The sequence below is a fragment of the Dermacentor variabilis genome, chromosome 3 (assembly GCF_050947875.1).
Source record: "Dermacentor variabilis isolate Ectoservices chromosome 3, ASM5094787v1, whole genome shotgun sequence".
In the NCBI taxonomy this organism is placed as follows: domain Eukaryota; kingdom Metazoa; phylum Arthropoda; class Arachnida; order Ixodida; family Ixodidae; genus Dermacentor; species Dermacentor variabilis.
Window position 1 is genome coordinate 69,299,723 of NC_134570.1, and position 26,503 is coordinate 69,326,225.

The 26,503-nt window shown below is 43.7% G+C and overlaps 1 protein-coding gene and 3 non-coding genes across 5 annotated transcripts; all 4 read left to right on the forward strand.

Moving 5' to 3' along the window:
- The first annotated feature begins 83 nt into the window (after positions 1-83).
- LOC142575843 (vacuolar protein sorting-associated protein 37B-like) lies at positions 84-9,503 on the forward strand. 2 transcript variants are annotated; one of them, XM_075685544.1, is made up of 5 exons: positions 84-271; positions 664-811; positions 1,658-1,829; positions 3,986-4,068; positions 5,437-9,503. In XM_075685544.1, exons 2-5 carry the CDS (start codon positions 674-676, stop codon positions 5,698-5,700), a joined length of 657 nt encoding a protein of 218 aa, XP_075541659.1. In that variant the 5' UTR covers positions 84-271; positions 664-673; the 3' UTR covers positions 5,701-9,503. The 2 variants fall into 2 exon arrangements, with proteins under 2 accessions (XP_075541659.1, XP_075541658.1); XM_075685543.1 differs by lacking the exon at positions 84-271 and having other exon boundaries at positions 406-811.
- Positions 9,504-10,605: 1,102 nt separating this feature from the next.
- Positions 10,606-10,677, forward strand: TRNAA-UGC (transfer RNA alanine (anticodon UGC)). Its single transcript has one exon. It is a non-coding gene; the product is annotated as a tRNA-Ala (tRNA).
- Positions 10,678-14,639: 3,962 nt separating this feature from the next.
- Positions 14,640-14,712, forward strand: TRNAK-CUU (transfer RNA lysine (anticodon CUU)). The gene has a single exon. It is a non-coding gene; the product is annotated as a tRNA-Lys (tRNA).
- A 10,018-nt stretch (positions 14,713-24,730) lies between these two features.
- TRNAK-CUU (transfer RNA lysine (anticodon CUU)) lies at positions 24,731-24,803 on the forward strand. The gene has a single exon. It is a non-coding gene; the product is annotated as a tRNA-Lys (tRNA).
- Positions 24,804-26,503: the final 1,700 nt, after the last annotated feature.

A 26,503-nucleotide genomic window follows, 5' to 3' on the forward strand; every position in this document is an offset into this window, starting at 1 on the left:
TGCGTTTTTAAACATATACGAACGAGGACCACAATGCCCCGAGTTTCGCTTAGGTGTTCTCTGGTGGCACGGTTTATATGATCTAGCAACACTGCGGCCATTTGTTGTCGCTTGCCATTGCTCGAATTTGCTCGCTCGCTGCTTCCGCTTAGGAAGAGCTCTTTCCCAACTCATATATGCTCGTATTGTTTACGTTCTCCTGCCTCATGGATCTGTAATTTGAAGCACATGTTACGAACGAGCTAGTACGCGAAGACGTCCGAGACCACAGGTAGGTAATTCGTCGTTTCCTTTATTACAAACGAAGCTGCTGCAATACCTTGAAATGCCCGTTCGTCAGCGCAACCAAAGTTCGTCTGACGCCGGGAGGCTGCATCGGCCCCCTAGGCACGCCCGCAAGCTTCGTCATCTTCCTGTAATTTCTCTTAGCGTCACGCATAAAGTTAGCCGAGCTTTTCCGATTGGCTGTTGCCATAGAAGCTCCAGTGTGCGCGTCACAGTGGAGCAAGCGATGCGATAACCGCACCTCCCGTGCCGTGGCGTATCCTCCCGAGGAGCGTTCTGTATCGGGCAGTCGAATGACGGACGGGCCGTCATTCACTGCAACTAGCGGCGCAATATGCCTCGTCCGAAGCGACCTCCACCACCTGCTCCTGCTCGCAGGTTGGTCGAGATGCCTTACTACGTGAGCGACGTGAACCCGGACTATACGGCTGCTCTGGGATTATTCCAGCACCTCAACACCGAGGAGCTACAAAAGCTCCTAAACGACGATGACCGAGTGGACAGTATGGTCAAGGATCTCCAACAGGTGCGTATTGCCCGTTCGCATGTTCGTACTTGTAATCGGAGCTTATATTCGTGTGTACTTTCCATGCCTCGCCGTCTGTGAATTTAATACCTCTAATACGTTGGTTGCGGTTTGTGTTTGCACAGCTAGAGGACCCTTGCAACCGCGTCTCGATGTTTTGAAGTCAAAAAGCACAGCACAGCGTGTTCTGATTCGGGTGTCATGTCACCGAATCATTGTTGATTAGTGTGAACCAGAAGACCATGACATAAAAGACAAACTTTCATGTATTCGTGCTGTGAAGCGACGTATGATATAGTATCAGTGTGCGCTATTGCAGCTGCGACTTTCAAATAGATGCACTTTAAACCACTCAGAAGCTCGTCAACTGAGTAAAATTTTGTTCTTTGATCATACTACTTTCTGAGCAAGCTGTTTATCATTCAGTAACTGTGTTTCTATTTTTCTCTTTAGTTTTTTTGCCTCTGTGTGATTATTCAGCCCACCTTTTCTTTTTATGTCAAGCTGATATATGCAGGTTATAGCTAAAACTATTGACTGCTGCACTAATACAAATCAGAGGCTTCTAATGCCAGTGGGGACATTTTGTGAAGCTCAGATCAGCATTTGAACACAATGGCTTTCATCGAGCTCTCTCCCATGCATTCAAGGGACAGTAGGGTTAGTTTGTATGTTTTGTCGTCTGCTTTTCTCCTCAGTAGTGTGAATGCTGGCTGGAAAGCACATCATGGCTGCAAGTGATTTGATGTACATTGTATATCGTGTGACTGGCTTTTCTGCAATTATGTCTGTCATGTGAATACAGCTTTACAGTGTTGTCATTGTACTGCTGTGCGGTTGCAACAGGTGAAGAACGCTGAGAATGAACGTGAGATGCTGCTGGCCAGCAACAAGAGTTTGGCTGACTTCAACCTGTCCCGGGAGCCCAAGCTCAGGCAGTCGCGGCAGCAGCTGAAGGAGCTGTACGAGCAGGCGCAGGAGCTAATGGCTGAAGTGGAGCAGAACAAGAAAGCATTAGGTCAGTCTGTTCATTTGTTTCAAACTTAGGTCAGCATTCACTTGAAACTTGCTTGTCTTAGTCCTTCGTGTACTGTACATTCTTCATTGTTCAAGCATTGTGTGACAGTAGCAGTGCTGGCTGGCACAACAAAGCTTGCGTTTGCTGCATGTAAAATTATCGCTTGCCTACTCAAGTGCAGGGCAAGATTAGACTCTCGGATTTTTTGCTATATTTTGCTTTGTTTATGCACTTTCAGTTATTCATGTTAAAGCAACCTGAAACTGTTTGATGGTTGTGTAGAAGTGCAGTGAGTCAGTAGGAGAGGCACCTGCGATCATCAAGAGCCAAATTTAAATGTTCTGCAGAGACTGTGTAAATATTAGGGTTTAAACATCTGCATCACCACAGATCATATCAGTGCCGTTCCCTGTGTTTTCACCCACCTCTGCCCATGTACATAGAATGGGCCAGTGAGCTTATTCAGGCGGGCGGTCCATTTAGCTTCCTACGTGACATAGTTGGGAATACTTAAAGCATGTCGCTGTACTAAGCTTCTCTTTAATAGTATATGCATACGTAGTAATTTGCAGACCTGTAAGAATAAAAACCCTAATGCAGTGAATGTAGACATTTTTTTCAAACCAATGGCTCATTTACACATGAGAATGCGGATCATCTGCTGCAGCGGTTGTCCGTAAACGTGCGATTTGCATGTGTATTTGCATGCAAGAGAAGGATGGAAATAAAGAGTTCCTTCCAAAAAGCTGATTGTGAGGCTGCTAGGAGGAAGAGGTGGGATGAGAAAGAATTCGACGAAAGATTACAATAGCGCTTTGGTGATGCTCGCCCATGGGACATGGGGAGGTTACCTCGCATGAACATAGGTGCTGCAGGTGTATGCAGGATGTAAACTGCAACGACAACGCATGCTGTAAATGACATAAGCACTGCGCATGAACTTCATTTTGAAGCCTCCATCACTACAGTGACAAGAAAAACTGCATCAGAAAGAGATGTGGGAACACAATCAGTTCAAATCAACCAGAAGTAGACAACACTTGTGTCGCACCACAATGTAATGCCCGAGGAGGCGGAACAGCCTAGATCACATGGAATACATGTTGAGGGGTAATGCCATGGCTTGAGAGGAGGATAATGTTTAGACATTTGTAGGTCTTTTAGTACAGCATGCTCATATAAAGCTCTCGTGGTATATAAAATTCACACATTCTACGAGAAGTAGTCTTTGCGCGGTACTCTTAGGTACGGCTAAAATTGTTTCAGGGACCCTTTAAGTCAATATTGCTGTGAGGAAAAAGCAGGAGTACAGTCGTAAGCAGGGGTGTACTTACAGTACCACTTGCCAGGTTAGATATCAAGGGAGCTTAGCCAGTGATAACAGTTTTGTGGTTGTCTACCCATGCATCATCACCACCCTCCTGGCAGTGTAGATCTGTCCCAGTGCAAGCTTACAGTGGAGCTCGTATGGCTGGCATAGGGTTTGAGTCCGGTGATGTGAACAACATTGGTGCTTGTGTTGGGACGCAGGGAGCAACTATCGCCGGCTGGAGCAATCTTGTAGGCCAAGCCGAAAAGTAGGTGCAACATCTTGTTGGGACCAGGGTAACAAGAAAGCAGTTTTTCGAACCGCTTATGGTTGCATGCCTGCTTCCTTTTTGGAACAGTAATGCATGTACACTCTGTAGCAACGTTCTCTCAGTCCATGGAGAAATCAGCATTTCATCCCCCTTGTATGAAACCTGCAATAATCATCAAATCAAATGGGCACCAATGAGCACAAATCATCAAATGAGCACCAATGCAAGCCATGTCCTTTTATCCAGCTAGTTCTTAGCACAACCACAACTATTTCTGCCATGCCTGTTGAGCGCTTATTTATATAAAATGTTATCTCCCATACCCCATCCGTTAAGCTCCACTGTTGGATTATGAATCCCAGTGCCTCATGGTCAGAAGTGCAGTACCAGGAGCTACAACTATACATAAATAGTTCTTTGTCTTGGCAGCATTGAGCGCAAAAAAAGAAACATAACATAAAATAAAATGTGAATTCAGTGTTTTTGTAACAAATAGACACAGGATTACAACATCACTTCATACCTCCTCACAACAGTGAATTTACTTTTGGGATGAATGCTTTGTCTTCCTTTCAGACTCACTGGGAGGCCAGTCATCCCTTGAGACAACGTTAGCACTACTACAAACCTCAGCAGCTGAGGCAGAGGAAGAGTCAGAGGTAAGACAGTTTATTAGTAATGGTGCTAGTTCTTGGCCATTGGTTGTTCATGCATGTGATAAAAGATTAATACAATTATTGGCTCTTCACTTCTTGAAAGCATCTGGGAATCTGGCCCTGTAGTAAAAGTGCCACGAAGTGATAACAATAACTAATGGGTACAGACACAATAATTCCGATGAAATTTGTTTTCTTAGCGTTCATGAGCTGTCAAAGAATCGCTGCACACAATTTGCCAGTGCACCATAGTTAATAAGCTATTGAGCCTGGTTACAGCCCGCTGCAGTGTGATTTATACACCATGTGCAGGAACCTGCATACAAAAATAAGTTATTGTGATACGTGCAGGATGCGAATATGTGTACTGTGGCTTAAACTGCAGGAGGAAATGAGCAGTGAACTTGAGTGTTTTTCCACCTCTGGCAGTCGTGCCAGAAGTTGTAGTCTGGTTTCTAAATAATGATGAATGGTGGTCGTGGTGCAGCTTTTTCTGCTCTTCCTAGGGTAAAGGTTTATCAATGACAGAGTTGGGTGTGCGATTCCCATATTCCAATGAGTGACTGAGTGCAGATTTTGAGCTGTGACGACTCGGTGGAGCAGTCAAAGCTGCTCCCGCAAACACCGGACAAGTGAACTGGAACTCCGCGTGGCGTATTGCTGCATGGTAGTTCTGGCTTCCGTGGTAATGACAGACGCCATGGACGACTTGTCAGGGCATGCAGCATTGCCTTTGCTGCTCGATAGTGACTCGGTTATCATAAGTTCTGGTGCGTGCAACAAATAGGACACAGACAGCGACGCTGAAGCCACCGACCGCTTCCAAGCGGGCATTTGACAGGTTGTTTTGCCTCTACTGGCAGCAAACACTGGAAGTTGATGATCACACACAGGATGTCCTGGGTAAATCTTGATCCGGTAGAGCACTTCCACTCTCACGCTATGCTCCAGCGGTGTGGGTTGTGTTCCAGTCGCGGAATAGAGAGTGGTTCTTTACACCAGGAAGGAGTGCTCGCTCGCTGAGTCAGTTGGCTACTCCGAATCTGCCATTGGAATTCACTATTTAAGCTCCAGTCAAGCCTCCATTCAATCCTTGACTGAGGCTTCAAGTGGGATTGCTAACTCCCAAGCACTTATGCTGATTGGCTGGGCGAGCACTCAGCTCTGCACACATTTTGTCGCTTACAAGTGGCGGCAGAGAACACAGACTAATAAGGAGGCATCGAGATAATGAGGCACATCCGTCCATCGTCTTCCAATCATCTCGATGTTCCCACATTTTTCCCTTGTGGTCTCTGGTGCTGTTTGTGAGCCATAACAAACCAACTAGCTCAACAATTTTGATGTTTTTTTTTGTTTATGGCATTGCAGAAGATAGCCTCAAGCTTCCTGGATGGCGAGAAGACGGTAGAGTCTTTCGTGGAAGAGTTTGTGGAAGCACGCAAGCTTGCACACTTGCGTCGCGTCAAGGCAGAGAAAATGACCGAGCTACTGACATGCCGCCTTCCGAGGCCCATGGGGGGCAGCATGCCTAGCCGGCCCGCACCACCCGCGCCTGGTTACCCCCTTCCGTCTGCTGGTCCTATGCCTCCTTACCCCACCACACACTATCCAATGCCCATGCCTTTCATGTGAGCCTTAGAGAGTTATCTTTTTTTTTCTAACTTCAAGAGTGCCTGCTCCAGGATAGGCTTGGCCGCGTGCTATATTACGCCAAGGAATTTTTATCAACGAGCAGGAATAGCTGACAAGCAATGGGGACATTGAAAACCCCCCAAGTTTGCTGCCTGCAGAGCATATTGTTGCCATTGTGGCATGTTGCCTTGTGAAGATTCTGTCTCTTGATTGGTACTGTGGTTATGTTGACAGTGTGATATTTCTTTCACACTCCTTACTTTCTTTGCTGTTAGTTGATCATGAGTGTAGGGGTGTGTGAATACCACTAATGTTTGAGACAGAACCGAATACGAATCTAATAGTGCCAGATGCTAATTAATATAAAACAGTGTTCAGATCCTAGCATTTATAACGTCAGCAAGTTTATGTCACTACATTACGCATTACAAAGCATTGTTTACTACAAGCGCAAATGTAGAAAATAGGAAAAAAATAAGCAGTTTATTTGCATGCACAGAGCTCTTGACCAAGTGCGAATTATTATAATAAACTTGGTAAGGTCTGGCTCCCTGAGCATTGTCACCTGTTCCACTACGCATAGTTCACATGTTTTATGCTGCCTATACTATTCCCGCAGGGATTTAATTTATTGTACTTTTGTTCCAACTTTGTTTGATTATGCAAAACTATGAAACAAAAATTGTCTTTATAAATAGTAACAATTCAGTTTGAAGACCAAATTCGATAAGGCACTGTTTCATTCTCTATTCGAAAAGTTTGAATTCATGGACCACTAGTCATGACCTTTCTTGCACATTACTATCATTTTTAGGATGTGATTTGTGGCAGACGAATTGTCCTTTTATGTACTGTATTTGCCATGAGGCCATGTTTACGTCCTAAATCTACACTAGACATCTTGCTTCAGTAAAACTGTCATACAGTAGACAAGTTAGCACCAAGCGAAATATTTACTGAACCAAGTATGTGGGCTATACAATAAACCATGCCAGTAAAACTTTTCAGACCTGTTTCTTCAGTTGGCAAGATGTTGCAAAGGGTTTGGCATTGTGCTCTGCAAAGTAGTTTTCATGGAAAACTTAGTGTCCCCCATGAGCAAACAGTTTTTGATGTTGTGCCCATGGTGATGTAATACGCCTACAAGTGAGGATTGTTTTCTCCTCCAGGGAGCCGCTGCGCCTACTATGGTCTGTGTATGTAAAATTGCTTACTTCGCACAGTTCTAATATGACCATCTCCTGTCTGGATTCTCTACACCACTCCTTGCTGGGCTGAAGCAAAAGTGCGAGCGTGTGTATGAGCTTTAGTATTAGCCGTCGCATTTGCTTCCTGTGCTGATGCTTTAGAGAAATTGTGAAAGACTTAGGCTGTCACTTTTATCTTTCACTTTAGAACGGACAGGCGTAATCTATTTACTGTATTCAAGTATAGGGTAGGAATGAGTGGTGGCAGGAGTGGGTTGGCTTGATATATAGAGAGAATGTGGTTTCGCAAACTACAAATGTTGGACCACTTGGTGCTTAGCTGTCGATGTTTGTGGCACAAAAGGTTAGAAAAAGAAAGAAAAAAAAAACGGACAGATATTTCTGTTGTTCTCTTTGTTTTCTTTGGTAACCTTTTGTGCCACAAACACAGATGGCACACACAGGAAATTTTGTCACTGAAATAAGATTGTGCGGTTCTTCGCACTTAGGTGTGATTGAATGCACAGGTGGCGTCAGTCATGTGAACGAAATGACTTGAGTTCTACTGTGTTGAAACATCTCTTGATTCTGCTTGACATTGACGCTGCGCTTTTTTTGCAGGGGCTCAATTTGTATGTTTCGCCTCCACACATTTTATATGTGTGCGTATGTGGAGTGACATTGCATGACGCACTCTGGCTGCTTCAGCACACTTGCATATAAGTTCTAGTTCCTCTGCAGAGTGCACCATGGATATTGCATCACTCCAGAAAACTGTAGGCTATGTTTGTAGCTATTTGTGTGACTTCTGGGGTGAATACCTCATAGAATCATGGAGCCTATGCAGTGGGGTGGGGTTGAGAATAGTGTCACAGTGGACATCGGTCACTGGATCTTGGGGACGGGTGATGACTCAGGATATTAGGGTAGAAATGGTTTGTTCGCTAGAACATTGTCATGTGACCTTTATGCCATAGTTTCTTTGTATATTTAATCTTTCAAAAGGGCGAAGAGAGTGTCTGCAGACGTTCTGCCCCAACTTGACTTACACTATCTTGCAATTGGCACAGCCAATATAGCGCTGCCTAATCTTGATGGCTTCCCTGGCTGAAATGTACTAGGTAGCTTTCATTGGTCCTGGCTCCATGGCACATTGACACTGCGTGCTTTCTTGCATACATAGAGTATCTTGGATGAAAAATCAGCCTGCTGGCTTTCCAGTCAGTTGTACTATGAGAGGAGTGATGCTTTTGTGCAAACTATGCAGTGCAGAATGCAGTACACTGCAGGTGTCTCATGCTGGAGTCTAGGTATAACGTGTACAACTTTTTAACTTGAATCGCATTGCATCTGGTTGCTGCTTGTACGGATTCTGCGTGTGAATTTTGGCAAGCAGTGCAAAGCCAGTGTGTCGCACCCGAGTTGCACAATTCTTGCATAAGTTTATGTTGTTCAGTTGCACTATTTAATGTTGAAAAGTGGAGTGCTGGAACTCTCTAGAGCTGCTCCTTGTGTGTACAGTTAAGCCAAAATTAATCTCCTTGCTCACATCATAAATGCTGAAAAAGGAAGAAATTGTTCAACCATTGAGGCAGCTCTTCGAGTGCACACTGTAAAGCTTCTTTGTTTGTTTTTCTCAAACTGACTGTCGTACAAACAACAAAAATACTACTACTGAAGCCGCTTTGTAGATGTGCTTGTTGCCAGTGTACTAGCGAGGTTAAAAAAATAACAAAATACAAGGCAAATAAAAATTATTCCTGGAGCTATATTATGTAAGGATTTTTTTCCTTCGGTTCTGTTCATTTCTTAATACCTGTTGCATCACGTGGGTGATGCTCGTGGTAACAAATATGTGGCCTCATGTAAGTTATCAACAAAGAGCAGAAAGACTGGAATGAGAAGAATTGTTGCAAAATACAGCCCTTGGTTTGCCTGGCAGTAATCTTGAGGCCTGTTGTGGCCATGTAAGAACATATCAGTGCTGCTGCTGTTAAGAATAAGCCATTACTTAGGTCTTTATCTTGTGGGGAGTCATTGCTCTTGAAGAAGCGCATTTTAATTTTACCTCCATTTGTACATGTAATACGTATATGCATATCTGCTCCTTCAATGAGAGGTCTATTATTATTATTATTATTTTTATTTGTCGTGCACGCACACAATGCTGAAGGCATCCAGTTGAATGAGCTGTTTTAATGATGCTGTTTGCAGGCTCTGTTTGGTCACATCTTTCTGACACCGAAATAACATGATGCTACTCAGCTTTGTTTTTTGAAGCTTGTGAAAAGCATAGCATACTTCTGCGTGATTACATCAGTGGCTGGCAGAATATTTTGCATTACTAGTGTGTGCTCCAGTTTATGTGGAAAACACAGGTTGCAGCGTTTTGTTTTGTACCTTTTTTTTACCGACTGCAATAACTTTGGGCCTTGGTTTTGTAAATTTATGTGTGAACTCATTCGTCCTTCGTAATGGAATGTATATTGTGCTCTCGCTGATGGATACTACGTTGTGGTATTTTATTTGCCAAATCAAAACACAGTTGTGTGTGTCCCAAGCACAAGTGTGGAAATGCAGTTATTTGCAAATAAAAGGCACATGGTTGTTTCCCTGCTTAGGAGTGACTGCCATCTCAACAGACAAGTTGATTGTGCTTCTCCACTGCTGCATGAAGTGGCTATTTTGTGTGGGCGTTTGTTTCTACGTTGTACATATGTCACTTTAAATGGGAAAAAGAAAAGAACAGTACATGTGGGCCTGCAAATTGTTTTTTTTTTCTTTCTGGCATCCCAGGAAGCCCTTACTCATACCAGACTTCTCCAATGTTTTTTTTTTTTTTTTTTTGACTGCCCATTTCGACTGACTTAATTGACTGGCAGTAACCCGCCGTGGTTGCTCAGTGGCTATGGTGTTGGGCTGCTGAGCACGAGGTCGCGGGATCGAATCCCGGCCACGGCGGCCGCATTTCGATGGGGGCGAAATGCGAAAACACCCGTGTGCTTAGATTTAGGTGCACGTTAAAGAACCGCAGGTGGTCAAAATTTCCGGAGTCCTCCACTACGGCGTGCCTCATAATCAGAAAGTGGCATTGGCACGTAAAACCCCAAATATTATTATTATTGACTGGCAGTCATTAAAGTAATGTAGCTGGAGGAAGAAGGATTCTGGGATACCCACGACTGATCACTTCTACTTGCCTTTTGTTCACGCAGAAACGAATAAATGCTGTTTCACTTGGTTGCTTAAGGTTATGCTTCATTAGTCCGTAGGAATTCGCCACGATGAAGGCACCGAAAGAATGTGCAAGGTTGATGCGATATCGCTATCGTACGTTATGTGGGCGCACGCTGCTGCGTGTTGTCCACTCGAGCGTAGTGTTCGTTGCCAAATTACTATACTCACTGCAAACGTTCGAAAGAAAACGGTCCACATAGCGCGCGTGTCTCTTGTGAGCGCTGCGACCGTCGGCGCCCCCGCCTCTCTGCACGCGAGCGTTGGCCTTTGCGCACCTTTGCCGCGTTGAGTCATCTCGCAGGCCGCTGTTTTCACTGCTTTTTTAGATTCTACAAGCGTGGTTGCGATAGCGTGGAGGAACGAAACACAAGTTAACTCCTGCGAAATAGAACTATCGATAGACTGTTGCACTACTGCAAAAAACTTGATAGCAAAAATACATCTATGTTTATATATAACTCCGGCGGCTTTCTTCGCATCTGGGGGTGTAGCTCAGTGGTAGAGCGTTCGCTTTGCATGTGAAAGGCCCCGGGTTCGATCCCCGGCACCTCCACGCTTTTTTTTGTACTTTTTTTTTTTTTTCTCTTTTTCTACTACATTGGCATTACAAATAATGATGAGCAGGTTCGCAAGTGTCGTATCCTCGATTTTAAGGTGCTCCATATTTCGAAGAGGTGGGATGGCACATAAAATAGGCTCCAACTTCAACATTTTATGCGACACATCCTATATATTTAATCGGCAACAGGAACTATCACGCGCTCGTTATTTCGATATCCGATGGCCTGCACAACACGCAACTTATTGGGAACAGGTGCCCGGCAGACAGTGTAACGTGAACGCAAGGTCCTTCCATACTTTTTTCATGTCAGAATCCTTCTGGTGAACGCATGCGTGACGAGTGCGTGTGTTTATACTTCGCATATGTGTGAAAGACAAAGCTGTGGATTCGGCGTTTTTTGGGTTCAAACCGGGAAACATACATCGATCTTTAACGGATACTGCAATCGAATTAAGAGCTATTTTTCGCCTTTGTTGATGTCCTTCTCTATGATATGGCCGTTATATTTGCCGATTTTTTGCGAGAACTGCTCAACATGGGCCAAAATGTGCTTTCCAAGCTCAGCGCGTGGTATTGCGGTGCAAAAATAAAAATTTTGGCAGATAATCTGTTTTGTGGAAGTGCTTTTGAAAGTATTTGTGGGCTTCTGTATTCAACCAATTTTTTTTATTTGTGCGCATAGCTTTTAGACAACTCTATATTTTTGTCATCACTAGAAACTAAATAAATATGGTAAAATAATAAAATAAGTTTTCTTAATTGTTCTCTAAAACATAGATTATGTCTACCAACTGTAATAATGTAAGTCTGGTGACAATGAAGAATGTATAAAGTCGATTTTTGGAAAACATATATATATATATATATATATATATATATATATATATATATATATATATATATTTCTCCTACCTGTTTGGTGCCGTTTGAAAAGAATTCAAGTTGCCCGCAAGTGTACAATTGGCTCTTCAGTAATATTTCGGGGAAAGGTATTTCCTGTCACTATTATCTCATATATTCTTAAATAAACCCGTAGATGGTCAGGCGTACCGGGTAATCGGGAAAGTTGGTGAAAGCTAAAATATCAATAAGTATACTTCAACCCAGCAATAAATTTTAAAAAAACTATCACAATTCTCTAAATTTTGTTTAATGGTGCATCCTAGGGGACAACATTGATGTCTTTACATAACTCTCACATACACGAATGATCTGTGAGTGGGACTTTTGCAAAACCTTGGTGAACATCGTCACAATTTTACATAAGCTATAAATTCATATATCATATTTGTCCGCTTGAGATATGCTGTGACAGATGAAGTTTTACTGAAATTATTTATTTACATTTTCTATTTTCGAAGCAGCTATGTGAGTTTGGTGTTTGTAAACTTTGTGCTTGCTTCGTTTTTAACTTACAGATTATGGGCAATCTTTTGTAAGAAATTTGACGTCCCAAATAAAAATTTTGCTTCCCGGAGTTCCTAGTATGAAGCGAATTCTTTCTAATGAATTTTTCTAATGAAAAACATTTCTTTCAAATCCGTCTAGTGGTTGCCCCGAAAGCATTTCCGCGTTTTACATGTATTTGTAATAAAAATAATTTCGATCTGGTGTAGAGTAACTCTAAAGTAATGTATAACGGGGTGTTCCAACTATCATGCACCAAATTTTAAAATATGCAAAAGCCGCATAGCTGTAGAAAACCAAGGTAATGTTGTTTACCATCGCTTGGAGATACTCAGATTATTATTTTTTGCATTCCGCCTAATTGCATAATTAGTCCCACTTAATAAACTTCTATGTAATACCCTATGTAATACCCTATGTAATACCCTATGTAATACCCTCATGTGAGGGCCCTTAGGGGTAATGTAAATAAATAAATAAATAAATAAATAAATATTATAATTAGATGAAACCTGTCAATGAGAAAATTGTATAGCAATATGAAAAAAGCCGGCAGATCCCACGCCCCGTGGGAATTTTGTTATGCGAAGCAGTGTGTGGGTAGCCTGTACCAAGTTAAGACAATGAGAGCACCAAGACGTAGGCGGCTCTTTCATGACCTACATGACACGCATGTCACGACATTCATGTCATGACCTATCATTTATGTTTGTCATAGACTTGTCATACTATGCGAATTGTGGTACATACCAAGACACAGGCGGCTGTTTCATGGCCTTCATGGCACGTCTTTCATGACCTATCATTTATGTTCGTCATACACTATTGTTATACTATGCCAATTTCGTTACATAGCAAGACGCAGGTGGCTGTTTCATGACCTACATGACATGCCTGTCATGACCTATCACTTATGCTCGTCATACGTTGTTGTCTTAGTACGCCAATTTTGGTACATACCAAGTTAACGAAACGACCATGAGAGCACCAAGACATAGGCGACTAGACAGATAGATACTGTTAAAGCGGCAAATGCTCACCAAGAAATGCTTTGCATTTAAAACTCCTGATACAGCTTTCTGTTCCACAATCGTCATCATCATCAGCAGTAGCCTATATGTTATGTCCACAGCATGACGAAGGCCTCTCCCTACGATCTCCAGTGTAGCAATCATCAGGTGGGTAGTGGCCGAATACCGCACCAGGGAGGTCAATTCCTGTTCTGGTGTGGGAGTGTCTTTGTTCAAGCTTAGTGGGTCTTTCTAATTTGGTTATACCTGGATTAGTATAACCCCACTCGCTCTCGGCAGCTTTTGCCGGTTTCAGGCATCACTCCAAGCCTGCAGATATGCACCACGTGCAGTTGCGCAATACGTGCTACATAAAAGTGTTTTTCCGAGCGTGAAAGACGCCCGCGAATACACGCAAAACTGTCGCGCGACTGCCCACTCGAGGCACTTTGCGTGTATTCGCTGAACGCTGTCGATAAAACGTCTGCGACACCCTGAGCCACGATGGTTACGGTTACGCAAGTGCGCAGCCGCGTTGGTGGCGCTATCTGATTGAGGCGCAAAGTTCAACCTAGGGAGAAATATCCATTACATAATCTGCCACTATCTGGGAGGCTATGTCTCTGATTAACTGCTGTCGTAAAACGCCGGTAGCGATATGCGGAACCGTTAACGTTCACTTCTTTAAGTAAGTTTATTCCACGAGAACATTCGACGTAAAAAAAAAGAAGAAAAAATAGTCTCGAATGCATTATATAGTTGCACAAAGCGTCATAAGATGTCACCTCTAGCGTTGCTACTGCCATCCTTGACCAGTATACTTTAGCCACCGAAGCCCCTATTCATCAGACACGCGCCAATATATAATCGCCCGAACGCGCTGAATAGCTGTTATCCACTGAAACTTATTAAGGCAGGTTTCAATGTAGCACGCGTCTCCGCGCACTCGATAATCAAGAGACGCGACGGGCAGACGCTGTCGCCTCGGTGTGGGGGCAACCACTTGGGGGCGACATCGTGAAAATTAGTAACAAAGTACAAAGCTACTCCTGAAAAAACAAACAAAAATAACGTTTTAGGCCTAGCAGCGTCGCCCTCAGCGTGAGATCAGGCTACGCGAAGGCTGATTCTTTCTATTTATTAATTTACTTTATTTTTTGCTGTCATGGCAGAGAGCGAGTATATCGTGATCGAAACTGGCAGCGTGGGGCGCTGCCATAATGTTACGCAATGGCGATAACTGCCGGAAATGTATTTAATGAAATCTCGCACAATTTTTGTTGCAATGGCCGTTTGTAAGAGGTGATACTTGCAAGTCTTTTTTTTTTTTATTGTGCAACACACTAGAACTTACGATCAAATGATATTTGAACTACTTTTTACACTTCTTAATCCAGACGAAACGTAGGCGCCCGGATTGTGAACGTTTTGTTTAATCCCTCACTACTCCCTTACGACCCTTCTAGCCACCCTGCCTCTTCCTTGCTTATGCAGAGGATTAGCTTGGCATGATCCCATGAGGGCGCTGCTCTCGGTGCCCGGCTAGCTCAGTCGGTAGAGCATGAGACTCTTAATCTCAGGGTCGTGGGTTCGAGCCCCACGTTGGGCGCACTTTTTTTTTTTTTGTGGTTGAGGTGGCGTGAGACTTTGATGACTGGTATGGAAGAATTGGCAATCAGAGAATACGTATCAGAGGACACGGTTGTGCTTTTATATTTTCTCCGTATAATATCATAGCTCAAAATCATTAAATAATCATGTTTCATATTAAGTTTCTTTTCTTTCTGACGTTTCATATATATATATATATATATATATATATATATATATATATATATATATATATATATATATATATATATATATATATATATATATGACGCAACTATATTTGGCAGAACCATAATGCAGCAGGTATGCGCCAGTGGGGACGACGCTGAAGTAGCGCGGGTTTTTAGGTGAAGCGGGGAAAACGAAGGAGCATCTCTTGGCCAATCCCCCATCGTGGGTAGGAGCCACACGCATCACAGGCCACAACAACAACAACAACAACAACAACAACAACAACAACGAAGGAGACGTAGTTGTTTTTCCCTTGGACGACTGATAAAGTGCGTTTCTTGGCGGTGCTGCTACGCATACTCGTCGATCCCACGTCGTTACACTGGTGGAGATGCGGGGTATTCTTCATGCTTGGCACCCCTTCGCGGAGCCGACGATCGAGCCCGGAATCACCATCGCGCATCGAAACACCGGTCCACCGGTTCAGTCGTCGCCTGCTAGGCTTAGCGCCCGAGTCCAGTCCCCTGCAAGAAACTTGGAGAAATCGTTTGCCTCCTACAAATAACATGGCCAGCGCAGCTCCATCGCAACTAACACTACAGAATCCTATGGTCCCGGAGAGCTTTCATGGTGATGCCTTTGAAGACGTACAAGATTGGCTAGACCAGTTCGAGCGCGTCGCTCAGTATAACCATAAGACCAGCTTGGCGGACAAACTCTCGAGTGTCTATTTGTATTTGAAGGACAATGCTCGTACGTGGTACGTAAACCGGGAGAGGAGCTTTGCCACGTGGGACGACTTTCGCGCACAGCTGCTGGATACCTTTTCAAGCATCGACAGGAGGGAAAATGCGCAGCGTCTCCTTGAAATCCGCGTGCAAAAGCCCAATGAGAATGTTACTATGTTCTCGGAAGACATGGCCCGTCTTTTCCGTAGGGCAGACCCAGACATGCCAGAGGAAAGAAAGCTGCGATATCTCTTGCGAGGACTGAAGGAGCAACTGTTTGCCGGCCTTGTGAGAAATCCACCGACAACAGTGGCACAGGCATATATATATATATATATATATATATATATATATATATATATATATATATATATATATATATATATATATATATATATATATATAAATTATTAGTCAAAAGGGCCGCATTTCCAAACAAGCCCTGAGCATCCTCGAAAAGCGAGACAATTTTCCTGAGGTGTACATTGTCTGGGCCCCGGGACACGAGTCCCTGGCGGGTAATGTAGCGGCTAATGCCGCTGCCCGAGATCACATTCTCCGGGATATCCCATCGGGTTCACGAGCACCGGTAGACCAACAAGATAGCGTCCCGAAAAGATACGCCGATATCCTGAGCCACTACAGACTGGGTAGAAGGATCTATCCACCCCCGCATCCCCAGCTGACAAGAGAAGAGGCGGTGATCTTCCGAAAACTACAGACCGGCACATTCCCGCACGGCACCCTTCTACACGCAATGTACCCTACGACCTATACTCACAAATGCGCCTTCTGCTCTACGCTTAATACCCTCTACCACATGGTATGGGAATGTCAACAAAATCCATCGACACCGCCCATCACCGGACCAACCGTCGAGCAGTGGGAGGCCCAACTGATAAGCTCGAGCCCTGAAGACCAGCATCGCCTGGTGAGCAGGGCCAAGCTATCAGCTCAAGCCCACGGCATCCTGGACTAGGGACGCCGCCCACCTCGGACGATTTTACCGTCGGCTCATTTCAACTAATAAAGTTTATTCCTCCTCCTCCTCACAGAACCTTCAAATTTTGCAGAAAGAAGGACAATGTTATACTACGTGTTTGGAACTCTAACTGTACGTACCTAAGGAAATTAGAGAGAAATTTGACGTCCCAAATAAAAATTTCGTTTACCGGAGTTCCTGGAATCTAACTTTCTGTTTTTAATAAAACAAATTTCTTTCAAATAGGTCTAGTGGTTGCCTCAAAAGTGTTTCCACGTTTTACATGTATTTATAAGGAAAATAATTTCGATCTAATGTAGAGTAACTCTAAAGTAATGTATATACACGCTGTCCCAACTATCATGCACCAAGATTTAAAAATATGCAAATGCCGCTTAGCTATTCATTACCAAGGTAATGTTGTTTGCCGTCGCTTGGGGTTACTCATATATTTTTTTTGCATTCCGCCTAATTGCATAATTAGTCTCAAGTAATTAATCAACTTCTTAGGTATTATAGTTAGATGAAACGTGTCAATGAGAAAATTGTAGAGCAACATGAAAAAAGCTGGCAGATCCCACGCCCCGCGAGAATGATGTTACGCGAAGCAGCGTGCGAGTGGCCTACCAAGTTGACGAACCGACAGTGAGAACACCAAGACGCAGGCGGCTGTTTCATGACCTACATGACGCGCATTTCACGACATTTATGTCACGACCTATCATTTGTATTCGTCATAGACTCTTGTCATACTACGCCAATTCTGGCAAAACGAAACGACCATGACAGCAGCAAGACGTAGTCGGCTGTATAGATAGATACTGTTAAAGTGGCAAATGTTCGCCAAGAAACGCTTCGCACTTAAAACCCCCGATGCAGCTTCCTCGTTGCGCAATGCGAGCTGCATAAAAGCGTTTTTCCAAGCGTGAAAGAAGCCCGCCAATACACGCAAGATTGCCGCGCGACTGGCCGCTCGAGGCACTTTGCGTGCATTCGCTGAATGCTGTCAACAAAACGTGAGGCACGACGTTTACGTATGTGAACAGCCGCGATGGTGGCGCCACCTAATTGAGGCGCAAAGTTCAACCAGGGGATAAATACCCATTGCATAATCTGCCACTATCTAGGAGGTTATGTATCTGATTAACTGCTGTCGTAAAACGCCGGTAGCGATATGCGGAACTGTTAACGTTCAGTTCTTTAATTTTATTTTACGAGAACGCTTGAAGTAAAAAAAAAGGTAGAATAAAAAATAGTCTCGAAGGAATCATATATAGTTGCACGAAGCGTCATAAGATTTCACCACCAGCGTTGCTACTGCATGCCATCCTCGATCAGTACAGCCCCCGAAGCCCCTGTTCATCAGACTCGCGCGGTCAATCACCGCAATACGCTGAATAGCCGTCTTCCACTGAAACTTATTATGGCAGGTTTCAATGTATAGCGCGCGTCTTAGGCAGAAGCTCCACATGTGTGTCACACACCTCGCTGGCGGCCGACTGAGCGCAACGGCCTTTTGTTTGAAGTTTCACCTGCTTTCGGGCCTACGTCGATCATCAGGCACTGCGCTTGTCTGTGACTCTATAGGCCTACGCCCGCGATATTCAAGAGACGCGACGACCAGACGCTGTCGCCGCCTCGCGGTGTGACACAACCACTTGGAGGCGACATCGGGGAAAGGAGTAACAAAGTACAATACTGCGCCGGAAAAAACAAACAGACAAAGAACACAAACTAAAAACAGTATTACCGTTTTAGGACTAACAGCGTCATGAAACATGACTGACTTAGCCCTCAGCGTAAGATGAGGCTACGCGAAGGCAGATTTTTATATATTTATTAATTTACTTTTTTTTCTGTCACGACAGAGAGCGATATATCGTGATTAGAGTGTACTAGACTAGTACAATAATCGTGATTGAAACGGGCAGCGTGGCGCTGCCATATTGTTACGCAGTGGCGATTACTGGCGGAAATGAATTAATGAAAGCTCGCATAATTTTTATTGCAATCACCGCTCGTAAGAGGTGGCATAATAATAATAATAATAATAATAATAATAATAATAATAATAATAATAATAATAATAATAATAATAATAATAATAATAATAATAATAATAATAATAATAATAATAATCTTTGATGTCCACTGCAGGACGAAGGCCCCTCCCTGCAATCTGCAATTACCCCTGCCCTGCGACAACCGATTCCAACTAGCGCCCGCGAATTTCCTAATTTCATCTCTCCACCTTGTCTTCTGCCGTCCTCGACTGCGTTTCCCTTCTCTTTAAGCCCATTCTATAACTCTAATGGGCCAACGGTTACCTAACCGGCGCTTTACATGACCTGTCCAGCTCCATTTTTTTCTGTTAATATCAATTAGAATATCGGCTATACCCGTTTGCTGTCTGATCCAAACCGCTCTCTTTCTGTCTCTTAACGTTATGTCTAGCAATCTTCGTTCTATCGCTCTTTGCGCAGTCCTCAACTTGTTCTCAAGCTTCTTTGTCAGTCTCCAAGTCTCTGCCCCATATGTCAGCCCTGGTAAAATGCTCTGATTATACGCCTTCCTTTTCAATGATAATGGTAAGCTTCCAGTCAGGAGCTGACAATGTCTGCCGTATGCGATCCAACCCATTTTTATTCTTCTGTGAATTTCCTTCTCATGATCAGGGTTCCCTGTGATTAATTGACCTAGGTAAACGTACTCCTTCACAGACTCTAGAGGCTGACTGGCGATCTTGAAATCTTGTTCCCTCGCCCGGCTATTTATCATTATCTTTGTATTCTGCGTATTAATCTTCAACTCCACTCTTACACTCTCTCTGTTAAGGTCCTCAATCATTTGTTGTAATTCGTCTGCATTGTTGCTGAATAGAACAATGTCATTGGCAAACCGAAGGTTGCTGAGATAATACTCGCAGATGCTTTTTTTATACCCTTGGTTTAGGGTTGTGCAACACACTAGAATTTATGATGACAGTTAGAAGACGGCATCCAAATTATATTTAAACTACTTCTTACACTTTTTAATCCAGATCAAACGTAGGTGTCCGGTTTGGGAACGTTTTGTTTGATTCCTCACTACCCTCTTCTCGCCACCCTGCCTCTTCCTTACTTATGCGAAGGATTAGCTTGGCATGGTCCCATGCTGGCGCTGCTGTCGGTGCCCGGCTAGCTCGGAGGGAGTGCGTCTGTCGAAGAGAGCGGACGTGGTTATCATGTGCTCCGATGGGGCGGTGTTTGCGGCAATGAATAGCCGCGGTAACAGGAATGCGGCGCCTGCTGAACGTGAGGATTACGAAGTCATCTTGCCTACATTGCCTACAGGTCGTACAGTTTTGAATACCATATTTTTACATGCCGATATTCGGGCCAGGCCTTATCGAGTTGAAGACTTCAAGGATACGTTGGACCGTCTGGCATTGCTCCCTGAGGTACTAGCCTTGGGGGCGTACCAGATGAGTCACGTATGGGCCGTCACCTTCAAGAATGCGGAAGGCGTGAAGAAGGCTCTGACCATCGGTGAAATGAAGGTGAAGGGTCGCCGCTGTGTTGTAGTTGACCGTGCGAACCAAGCCCTGCGCTTGAAGTTGCACTGGCTGCTTTTCAATGTTCCCGATGAAGATGTACGTGCTGCACTAGCCATGTTCGGGAAGGTAACAGATGTCGTGAAAGAAAAGTGGCGTGTGAATGGCATCCACGAGAAAAGTACGACGACGCGGACGGTGAGCATTCAGCTCCATCCAGGCGTCAAGGTTGACGACCTCCCACATCAGCTTCGTGTTGGTGGGGAACTGGCGCTGCTAATTGCGCCAGGAAGAGCACCAGTGTGTTTGCGCTGTCACACCACGGGACATATACGACGCGACTGCCGTGTTCCTCGATGTGCTCGGTGCCGTCGTTTTGGGCATGACGAGAGTTCGTGTGTAAAGACGTACGCAAGTGTAACAGGACCAGTTGGAAAAACTGACGCAGCAGAGCTCGTCATGGACGAAGCTGACGCGGAAGAAGCTGCAGGAACGTCGAGTCAAGTGACTCAAAAGGAGATGCGACCAGCAGACATGCCTTCGTATCCGCAACAAAATGAACAGCAAGGAGACCATAGCCTTGTAGAAAAGCCCGACGTCAGGGAAGTGCCTGAAAAGACAAGTGGGAGCGCTGAATACGGTGAACCTTCAAAGGATCCAGCGAGCCAACACACGGAAAGCATGGACGTCACGGTGCAATCCACCGGAGGCGCAGTCGGCAAACGAGGACGCGAAGCTACAACGGACGACGAGGACAGACAAGACGTCGTTGGGTCTGTGGAACCACCAACGAAAACGGTGGCGACTTGACGCGCGTCATTGAAGCCCAAGCCCAACGTTCCACCAGACAGAAAAGCGGTGTTGAAACCGTCAACGTAGCCGCGAGCTTTGACGCTCTGCGGTTCCTAGGGACTACGTCGACGCACATCAACTATTCAATAAGGACAATGATTGGAGCCTTCTGCCAAGCAACCCAAGCCGAAGCTCGAGGATTGCAGGCATCGGAAATAGGGTTGCTTCTTGGAAATAAGCGGCGGGTTTTCTGGTGTGCCTGCGCTCACGAGGTATGCACCATGGCGTATATGTAATTTTATTAAATGGCGAGAAATCTCGGTACAGCACTAAAAATTGCGACTATCAATGTTCGAGGCTTAAACGCTAGAAAGAAACAGTATCAGCTAAGTCGCCTTTTCTTGGAGAACGACTTGGATGTAGTAGCTGTACAAGAGACGAAAATAGATAGCGAGGAACAAACTGACCGCATGGTGCTGCCTTTCCGAGCAAGGTACGATGTTTGTGTTTCTCATGCTTTCGGCACGTCAGGCGGATGTGCCATTTTCCTTAGAAACAGTTTAGGAATAGTTGTTGAGACCGTGCTTGTGTGCCAAAGTGGTAGATTTGTTTTAGTAGATTTTCTTATGTCCGAGTCTTGCTGGCGAATCATCTGCCTATATGCGCCGAACGCCGAAAATGAACGAGACGTGTTTTTTGAACGGCTCGAGCAGTACCTGAATTGTGAAAGACAAATAATTATGCTTGGAGATTTTAATTGTGTTTGCTTAGTAGCTGATCGAGTGAAAAATGCCCCACTAAGGGATAAGAGTGCCTCACGCTTAATTGCAATGGTGCAAGACCATAATCTAGAAGACATAGGAAATATATTAACTAATGGGACGCAGCCAGTCTTTACACACTACCAGCGTGCGAGCCACGCGAGACTGGATAGGGTATATGTTTCATTGCATTTAGTAGCGGCGTGCCATAGTTATGACGTTAAACATGTGTCATTCAGCGACCATTGTTTGGTGTCAGTCACAATTGGGACGCATAAAGAGGCCTCGCGCTTTAATTGGAAAATGTGGCTATTTAATGACAAGCTGCTGCATAATGAATCATTTGTAGAGTGCGTAAAGGACAAGTTCGAACAGCTATTGGCGAGACATGATGACGTGATAGAACGGTGGGAGCTTTTTAAAGAAGAAATAAAGATTTGTGCAATAGAAAAAGCGAGTGTAATTAAATACGAAGAAAGGAAAAAGCAGAAAGAAATACAACGAGAATTGGATTTTATGTACAGAATTGAAGCCGATAGGCCTGGTACATTCACAAAGCAGATCAATGAACTTAAAAGCCAACTGGAGCTTATCGACGAAGATAAGTACAGAGGAGCGGTTATCCGAGCAAGAGCCGAAAAGCTATGGCTCGGCGAAACGCCCACAAAGCGAGCCTTTGCAGATGAAAAGGCTTACGCTAGGCAAAACCTAATACGGAAAATAAGTTATAAGAATGAAGTCACTGACGAACAAGCAAAAATAGAGAGAGCGTTCTTAGAGCACTATAGCGAATTATTTCGAAGAAGTTGCGATGTCCCGGAAGAGTTCGAACGAGAGTTCCTTGCCAGCATGACAAAACTAGATGATGTTGACCGCGAATGTCTGGAAGAACCGATCAGCCAGAAAGAAGTTGAAGAGGCCATTGACGATTTAGGTCGAGGGAAGTCTCCTGGACCTGACGGGTTGGGAGCGGCCTTCTATAAGGCCTTCAAAAAAGATGTGAGCGTAATCTTGCATCAGGTAATTGCTGAAGCATATAAACGAAGATATGCACCCCCGTCCTTTGGCCGGTCGCATATAGTGCTCATTCCCAAAACGGAAGACCCAGGGAAACTGCTGTCAGTAGGGTCTTATCGCCCAATAGCATTGACTAACGTCGATTATAAAATATTTACTAAAATCTTGGCAAAGAGGTTGCAGCGAGTTATAACACGAATTGTAGGACCACATCAGACATGCGGAATCAAAGGTAGATCAATCTACACAAATATTCATGTTGCACGAACCATTCTAGAATGTTGCGATGCGTGGGGCGAGCATGTAGCAATGCTGCAGCTTGACCTACAAAAAGCGTTTGATCGTGTATCCCACAATATCCTTTTCGCTGTTCTTGATTATGTAAATGTTGGTTTGGTGCTTTTAGATGGAGTTAGGATGTGTTATGCTAACTGTACCGCTAATCTTATAATAAATAAGGATGTAAGTGAGAGCTTTCACGTACGCTCAAGTGTGCGCCAGGGGTGCCCTTTAAGTCCTTTATTATTTGCGTTATACCTTGAGCCATTCTGCAGAAAAATTATTTATAACAACAGTATTACAGGTTTTCGTTTGCAGTCAGCGGAAGTAAAACTGCTAACATATGCGGATGATATTGCTTTGTTTTGTAGCGATAAGGAAAGTGTCGCGACTGCGGTAGCGGACGTTTTATCGTTTTGTAAAATGACGGGTAGCGTCATAAACTTTGATAAGTGCCTAGGAATATGGCATGGAACATGGGAAAACACCCCACCTATTTTTGTGAATGTGAAGTGGACCGTTGCGCCGACAAAGTATCTTGGGGTGCCGCTTGAGCACTACAAGGAGGCTGCGGGATTCTGGGAAGACGAAACAAAGAAAGTGCAAGAAAAAACAGTTAAATGGGGTGGCCGTAGTCTTTCACTGTTTGCCCGCGCGACGGTCTGTAATTTATTCGCCGTTGCAAAAGTGTGCTATGTATTGCAAGCATTGTCTATGACTAGATTGCACGTGCAGCGTTTGAATAGGGTACTGGCAGTGTATGTATGGGGGTCAAAGTGGGAGCGAACCAGTCGAACAAATTTATTTCGATCCGTCAAAACAGGAGGGCTTGGACTGGCACATCTGTTCTTGAAACAGATAGTGTTTCGTTTTGCGTTTCTTAGAGACCAAAAAGACCCATTCCTCATTAATGTGATGCAACTGAGACTAGGTACGGCTCTTCCTGAATTCATTATATCTAGTTGTGTAGTCAACAGTGGCCCTATGAGCGGATTTCTGAAAGAAGTGATATGGGCATTTCGGTTTCTGAAGGTACGCTTTTCAATGGAATACCTCAGTCACGTTCCTAAAAAACGTCTGTATAAAGATTTAATTGATGTAGTACTGCCAGTACCGCTGTACAGATCTATGTTCAGTTTAGGTACTGAAAGAAATGTGCTGAAAAGGGTAAAACGTATGCCTGTCAGGCCATCGGTAAAGTCTTTCTTTTTTCAACTACATTCCAATACACTACCAGTAAAACCGCGGCTTCAGGAAAGAGGTATTTTTATTCCCTGGTCTCTAGACTGTTTACTATGCCATCAGCAAGAAACAATTGAACACATATTCATAGACTGCTGGGACGCCTTGTTTCACTGGGATGTCCTCCAGCGAACTATAGAGAAAGAGTTGCCGATAACACCCTATGGCATCCGTTTTCTCCCAGCGGAAAACGAAGGAGGAGTGCCTTACGACATGTTTATGTTATTAGGGTTGCACAGCCTGTGGCGCACGCGCATGGCCGTTAGACATGCGGATGTACATGCTCGAAGTACTCGTGAATATTTTATTGAAAGTGTCCGTTACTTAAAAGAAGTCTACGATGCTCAAAATGAAAAACCAGAATGGATTAGATTATTGAACGAGCTTGCTAAACTTGGACGGTTTTAAAACCACGTGCACACCAAAGACTGGTGGCATTTTTACCATTTGTAAAGTGTGTATATTTTGTATGTACCATGAAAACGGTAATAAAGAAAAAAAAAAAAAGAAAAGCCCGGCTAGCTCAGTCGGTAGAGCATGAGACTCTTAATCTCAGGGTCGTGGGTTCGAGCCCCACGTTGGGCGGATTTTCTTTTTTTTTTACATGGGTTAGGTTGGCTGAGACTGATGGCGGGTATGGAAGAATTCGCAATCAGAGGACAAATGGCGGAACACAGTAGTGCTTTTTAATTTTTCATTATGTTATCAGTTATAGCTAAAAATCTTTAAATAACCGTGTTTCATTTTTAATTTTCTTCTTTCTGACTTTTCGAAAATGTTTCATATATATATATATATATATATATATATATATATATATATATTGAATTATGGGGTTTTACGTGCCAAAACCACTTTCTGATTATGAGGCACGCCATAGTGGAGGACTCCGGAAATTTCGACCACCTGGGGTTCCTTAACGTGCACCCAAATCTAAGTACACGGGTGTTTTCGCATTTCGCCCCCATCGAAATGCGGCCACCGAGGCCGGGAGTCGATCCCGCGACCTCGTGCTCAGCAGCCCAACACCATAGCCACTGAGCAACCACGGCGGCGGGTGTATATATATATATATATATATATATATATATATATATATATATATATATATATATATATATATATATATATATATATATATATATATATATATATATATATATATATATATATATATATATATATATATATATATATATATATATATATATAGACTATTAGTTACAGAACCTTGAAATTTTGCAGAAAGAAGGACAATCTTATTTGGAACTCTAACTCTGTAGATACCTAAAGCAATCATAAGGCAAGAACTTCTTTTTCTTCTTCTTTGTCATTGTGCGACGGCTGCTATGACGTGCTTTTTATTTGATTACTAATCTCTCATTGGCTTGCGGATATTCACTGCAGTTCCAAAGTTGTATTTGCGCTAACTGAACTGTTCACAAAATTTATTTTACATACTCCCAGCATCCTTAGAAGAAAGAAGAAAGGTGTCCTAAAATCGCGTTCCGAGAGAAATGCAAATAGAGTGGCGTCAAACGGCTTGAGTTTAAGAAAAATCCTAGGGTTATTTCATAAGTATAGTATTTTTCATGGTAACCGTTACTGTAGCCTCACTCTCCGTTTCTGCGGTCCTTCATTTGCTGTTATGCTTCGGCTTTCAGTCTCACGTCACCTTTTTACCCGCCGTGCGTCCCTCGATAGCGTGCGCGTGGTAATACGCAAAGGTCCACGAGTGACCACTATGGGTGGGTGTGTTCAGATAAGGACAGGCTAAGGGGGGTCCTTACTATATTTAGTTCTCGGCGAAAGCTTTATATGAGGCGGAAAAATGTTTCTGTAGAGAGGAATCAACCTTCGTCTCGCGAAACTTGACATGGATTTCCTGAAAAAAAAAAAAAAAAGAACTCCTTTCACTAAAGTTGGAAAAGAGCGCTTAACGACTTCCAGATTTTACAAATTCGAAACCATGTCACGCTAAAATTAACGCATTCCACCCCGCCGGGTTTCTGTTTTCGGTAAATCTACACAGCTCGTCCACGGGAAGTTAAATTTATGTCTCACATATAGTAAGTTTCTTTTATTGAAAAATTACCGCACTTTTGTTTTTGAAGAACTGCCTGCACTCTGACTCGGACCGCTCAATATTTTTTTGGAGGGGGGGGGGGGAGGCATTTTAGCTAAGGCGGTGAAGCTGAAAAGTATTTCTGACAAATCTACAAAAGGTTTCTCGAAAACTAAAAAGGAAGTGCGCATCTTCTACACCACGTATGTGTTTCGTTATA